The 5,602-nt window shown below is 42.1% G+C and overlaps 1 protein-coding gene across 1 annotated transcript; it reads right to left on the minus strand.

The window, feature by feature from the left end:
- Nucleotides 1-350: 350 nt before the first annotated feature.
- On the minus strand, nt 351-4,510 carry LOC125040397 (zinc finger CCCH domain-containing protein 13-like). Its single transcript, XM_047634954.1, has 11 exons — nt 4,405-4,510; nt 4,103-4,249; nt 2,912-3,863; nt 2,649-2,857; nt 2,488-2,570; nt 1,716-2,398; nt 1,599-1,670; nt 1,431-1,474; nt 1,110-1,377; nt 916-995; nt 351-768 (listed from the first exon to the last, which is right to left on the minus strand). Exons 2-11 carry the CDS (start codon nt 4,231-4,233, stop codon nt 666-668), a joined length of 2,625 nt encoding a protein of 874 aa, XP_047490910.1. The 5' UTR covers nt 4,234-4,249; nt 4,405-4,510; the 3' UTR covers nt 351-665.
- Between the last annotated feature and the right edge of the window lie 1,092 nt (nt 4,511-5,602).

Consider the following 5,602-nt stretch of genomic DNA (forward strand, 5'->3'; position numbering starts at 1 on the left):
TGCCACCTCCTCAGATCCGTCTCGATCCTCTGCGTTCGGTCCGGCTGCCAGATTTTATTTAGTTTTGTTTCATTTTATGACTTATGCTATTTTCGAGTATCTCGAAACAGCGTCTCAGAAACGACTTTGCTGCCCTTCTCTTCCTTTTCATGGCGAAGGACAATTTTGCGAATGTAAATTGAATTAATATTTTATTGGGCATTTACACAGATAGTAACATACATATAATGTTTGGGGAACTGTAACATATTCTTTATGTTTGTCCATATGAATGTATTCATGTGTGTGTATGTATATATATATATATATATGTATATATACATATGTGTGTGTGTGTGTGTAATGTAACTGCTTATATAAAATAATCCTCTTATTTTTTTCCTTAGCACCTAGAATACAGAATCTTCCCTTTAACAGGCATATATGATTACTGTATTGATATGAGTTTCTGTGTCAATATCTCTAAAATAATGCAGTCATTCGGAGTCGTCTTCGAGTTGTTTTTGGATAATGTCGGGATGAAATGGTACATATCACTTAAAGTCTTATTTCGTCAGGTGATTGTGAGTAAGCAAAGTGACGAGGTAATTATAGCTTACTCAAACTCCCGTTTTATGCATAGTGAATGTTTTTTTTATAGAGCGGAGGGGAGGACGTGTAGCCCTTCAGCAGGAAGTGAGTTTGGAGATCGGAGCGTGGCGAGTGTGGTAGAGAGCGAGTGTTGCCAGACCCGTCCAGAGTCCCTTCACCACCATGCCACTGGTATTCCTGCAAAGAAAGAAGAGACATGTATGATAATGCTACCGAAATGTACGCGAATTACTTCACCGTTTGCTCTTCTCAGTTCGTATAAGTATTCACGAGGTTTTCCATGTCAGCCATTGGTGGTTAAGCGAGGATTCGGACTAAGCTTACCATTCTTCCTTTCCGTTTTCAATGATACTGAGAGATCCATGCTTGGTAGAGAAGGTTATTGTATCCGGCTGGTCGGGAATCTAGATAAGAAAAATTTATCAAGATTTAGATGTGATGTAAATTAGCTTTACAGATATGGGATTCTCAGAAAATAGGGTGTTTTGGGAGTAGCTGTCAGTTACTACAAAACATACCTTATGAGTCGAGAAATCGAGCTTATTCAACCTCAAGCCTACTCTCCTGGAATCTAGACATCGTTCTTCAGAAGCCCTCCTGGAATCTAGACATCGTTCTTCAGAAGCCCTCCTGGAATCTAGACGTTCTTCAGATACCCTCCTGGAGTCTAGACGTCGTTCTTCAGAAGCCTTCCTTGAATCTAGACGTTCCTCAGATCCCCTATTGGTATCTAGGCGTCGTTCTTCAGAGGCTCTCCTGGAATCTAGACGTTCTTCAGAAGCCCTCCTGGAATCCAGATTCTCTAAGGCTCTCCTGGAATCAAGACGTTCTTCAGATGCCCTCCTGGAATGTTGACGTTGTTCTTCAGAGGCTCTCCTGGAATCTAGACGTTCCTCAGAGGCTCTCCTGGAATCCAGACGTCGTTCTTCAGAGGCTCTCCTGGAATCTAGACGTCGTTCTTCAGATGCCTTCCTGGAATCTAGACGTCGTTCTTCAGAAGCTCTCCTGGAATCTAGACGTTCCTCAGAGGCTCTCCTGGAATCTAGATGTTCCTCAGAGGCTCTCCTGGAATCTAGACGTTCCTCGGAGGCTCTCCTGGAATCCAGACGTCGTTCTTCAGAGGCTCTCCCGGAATCGAGACGTCGTTCTTCAGAAGTTCTCCTGGAATCTAGACGCCGTTCTTCAGAAGCCCTCCTGGAATCTAGACGTCGTTCTTCAAAGGCTCTCCTGGTATCCAGACGTTCCTCAGAGGCTCTCCTGGAATCCAGACGTTCCTCAGAAGCTCTTCTGGAATCCAGACGTCCTTCTTCAAGGGCTCTCCTGGAATCTAGACGCCGTTCTTCAGATGCTCTCCTTGAATCTAGACGTTCCTCAGAGGCTCTCCTGGAATCAAGACGTTCCTCAGATGCCCTCCTGGAGTCTAGACGTCGCTCAGAGGCTCTCCTAGAATCAAGACGTTCTTCAGATGCCCTCCTGGAATCCAGACGTCGTTCTTCAGAACCCCACCTGGAGTCTAGACGTTCCTCAGTGGCTCTCCTGGAATCTAGACGTCGTTCTTCAGAAGCTCTCCTGGAATCCCAATTCCGTTTCTCTAAGGCTCTCATGGAATCAAGACGTTCCTCAGATACCCTCCTGGAGTCTAGACGTCGCTCAGAGGCTCTCCTGGAACTAAGACGTTCTTCAGATGCCCTCCTGGAGTCTAGGCGTCGTTCTTCAGAAGCTCTCCTGGAATCCAGACGTTCCTCAGAGGCTCTCCTGGAATCTAGACGTAGTTCTTCAGAAGCCCTCCTGGAATCCAGACGTCGTTCTTCAGAAGCCCTCCTGGAATCTAGACGTTCCTCAGAAGCTCTCCTGGAATCCAGACGTCGTTCTCTGAAGCTCTCCTGGAATCTAGACGCCGTTCTTCAAAAGCCTTCCTGGAATCTAGACGTCGTTCTTCAGAGGCTCTCCTGGTATCATGACGTTCCTCAGAGGCTCTCCTGGAATCCAGACGTTCCTCAGAGGCTCTCCTGGAATCTAGACGTCGTTCTTCAGAAGCTCTCCTGGAATCTAGACGCCGTTCTTCAAAAGCCTTCCTGGAATCTAGACGTCGTTCTTCAGAGGCTCTCCTGGTATCCAGACGTTCCTCAGAGGCTCTCCTGGAGTCTAGACGTTCCTCAGAGGCTCTTCTGGTATCGAGACGTCGTTCTTCAGAGGCTCTCTTGGAAGCTAGAAGTCGTTCTTCAGAAGCGCTTCTGGAATCCAGACGTCGTTCTTCAGAAGCTCTCTTGGAAGCTAGACGTCGTTCTTCAGAAGCCCTTCTGGAATCCAGACGTCGTTCTTCACAAGCTCTCCTGGAATCTAGACGTTCCTCAGAGGCTCTCCTGGAATCCAGACGTTCTTCAGAAGCCCTCCTGGAATCTAGACTTTCTTCAGAAGCTCTCCTGGAATCTAGACGTTCCTTAGATGCTCTCCCGGAATCCAGACGTCGTTCTTCAGAAGCTCTCCTGGAATCTAGACGACGTTCTTCAGAAGCCCTCCTGGAATCTAGACGTTCCTCAGAGGCTCTCCTGGAATCCAGACGTCGTTCTTCAGAAGCCCTCCTGGAATCTAGACGTCGTTCTTCAGAGTCTCTCCTGGAATCCAGACTCCGTTTCTCTAATGCTCTCCTGGAATCCAGACGTTGTTCTTCAGAGGCTCTCCTGGAATCTAGACGTCGTTCTTCAGAAGCCTTCCTGGAAACTAGACGTTCTTCAGAAGCCTTCCTGGAAACTAGACGTTCTTCAGAAGCCCTCCTGGAATCTAGACCTTCTTCAGAAACCCTCCTGGAATCCAGATGTCGTTCTTCAGAGGCCCTTCTAGAATCTAGACGTCTTTCTTTAGAGGCTATCCTAGAATCTAGACGTTCTTCAGCTCTCCTGGAATACAGACGTTTTTCAGAAGCCCTCCTGGAATCGAGATGTTCTTTAGAAGCTCTCCTGGAATCTAGGCGTCGTTCCTCAAAGGCTTTCCTGGAATCCATGCGACGTTCTTCAGAATCTGTCCTGGAATCTAGACGTCGTTCTTCAGAAACTCTCCTGGAATCTAGACGTCGTTCTTCAGAGGCTCTCCGTGAATGTAACTGCCTAGAAGTCCAGTGCCGTTCTTCACTGGTTCTCTGAAGGCGTTGTCCACCTAAGCGTTGGGAACTAAGATGGTCTAACTCTGTGTTTTGGGCGTCAGGTTTTATGAGACTATTTTTCTGTTGCAGTTGATCTTTCATGCTATCCTTCCATAGACCGGAGTCAGACAGTCTGCACAAAGAATATGCGAAAGTTTATAATAAACTGGAGGGAAGGAGAAATTTAGGATAAACAAACCAATTTAAAATATGGAGAGTGAAATAAGATTACAAATCATATACAAAATCCAAGGCTTCCTTTTTCACTATTATTTAGCCTAATTTCGTACAATTTAAATACTACAGCATACATATGAATTTACTACACAGTAAACTAAAATAAACAGCGCCTGCAAGCCTCGCAATACGTACGTCGGAGGTCGAAGGCGCGATGTCCAAGGAGGGCTGAGGCCATGCTGGAGGGTCGAGGCGAGATGGAACACGAAGACGCCTACGAGGAGGAGCAACAGAGTCCTTGGGGACGTCCGTTCTCCCATCATCATTCCCAAGCCCTAACAACTTTAAGGAGGAGAATATGTACACTTTGAGGAGATTTAGGACATTAAGATTATCCAGTTACAAGGATTATTAAGTGCCTTTTGTGCACACAATAAACTGTGCATTATATAGAAGATGTCTTTCGCCATAAAAAGGGAAAAAATTTAAATACTCACCAACCCGATATCTGGCTTGTGATGCTCGCCGAAGAACACGTTGAGAAACCAAGGACTGCCAAGATCCCGAGACCACGTTCAGCCTCCTCCGGCCTCTTTTATACTGCCGAGGAACCCCACACGTCCTTCCTCCGCCAATGAAACGCCTTCAGGCTTATGACGTCATCTCGGCTGAATCGATTCCTCGCTAGCATACGACGGAGCAAATGAAAGAAGGACAAGAATGGCCTTCTCTGTCGGGTAAGCTTCTTGTACGATGCTACGTTCATTTCCTGTACAGGCTTCAGTGCGTTTCATGTTGCTTGTTCAGAGATATGCATATTTTTCATCTACAAAATACTTGGTTATTTTATGACATCCTTTTCAGCTGTATTTATTCTATTTTTGTTGTTGTTGTTGTTGTTGTTGTTGTTTTATCTTTCTCTGTATCACGAGGTTGGTCACTCCTTCGCACCGTGAAGGTTAAAAATTATTTATTGGAGATATCAACTTATTAAGTGAGCCTTTTGCGTTTACTTTTCTTCCAAATTCACCGAAACTAGAAAAAATATTTGTTTATATATCTCAGCAACAACAACAATAATAACGATGATAATGATAATAATGATAATAATAATAGCGATAATAATAACAATGATAGTGATAAAAAAATGACAATAATGATAATAACAATAATAAGAATAAGAATAATGATAAATATGGTAATAATGATAATAATGATAGCGATAGTAACAATGATAATGATAATAATAATAATAAAATAATAATAATGGTAATAATGGTAATAATAATATTAATAATAATAATAATAACAATTATATTAATAATAATAATAATAATAATGATAATGATGATAATAATAATGATAATAATAATCATTATCATTATTATTATTATTGATATTACTATCATTATTATGATAATTATAATAACAATAGTGATAATGATTATAATATTGTTTGCTTGTAATCATAATAGTAATTGTTTCTTTTTCTTATGATTATTATTATTGTTGATATTATTATTGATATTATTCATTATTATTATTAATATTATCATCATTACTATCATTATTATCATTATCAATGTCATCATCATTATTATCATCCTTATTGCTATCATTATAATTATTATTGTTATTATTGTCATTACCATTATGATTATATTATTATTATTATTGTTGTTATTATTATTATTG

This window comes from Penaeus chinensis, chromosome 3 (assembly GCF_019202785.1).
Source record: "Penaeus chinensis breed Huanghai No. 1 chromosome 3, ASM1920278v2, whole genome shotgun sequence".
Classification (NCBI taxonomy): Eukaryota; Metazoa; Arthropoda; class Malacostraca; order Decapoda; family Penaeidae; genus Penaeus; species Penaeus chinensis.

Excerpts from the sequence above, each read along its gene's own strand:
- LOC125040397 (XM_047634954.1), bottom strand. The coding sequence starts at position 4,233 with ATGATGATGGGAGAACGGACGTCCCCAAGGACTCTGTTGCTCCTCCTC. Across the intron at positions 1,378-1,430 it reads AACGTCAACATTCCAGGAGG|GAGGGCTTCTGAAGAACGTC; the intron begins GCATCTGAAGAA and ends TCTGGATTCCAG. Across the intron at positions 996-1,109 it reads TCGATTTCTCGACTCATAAG|ATTCCCGACCAGCCGGATAC; the intron begins GTATGTTTTGTA and ends TTTCTTATCTAG.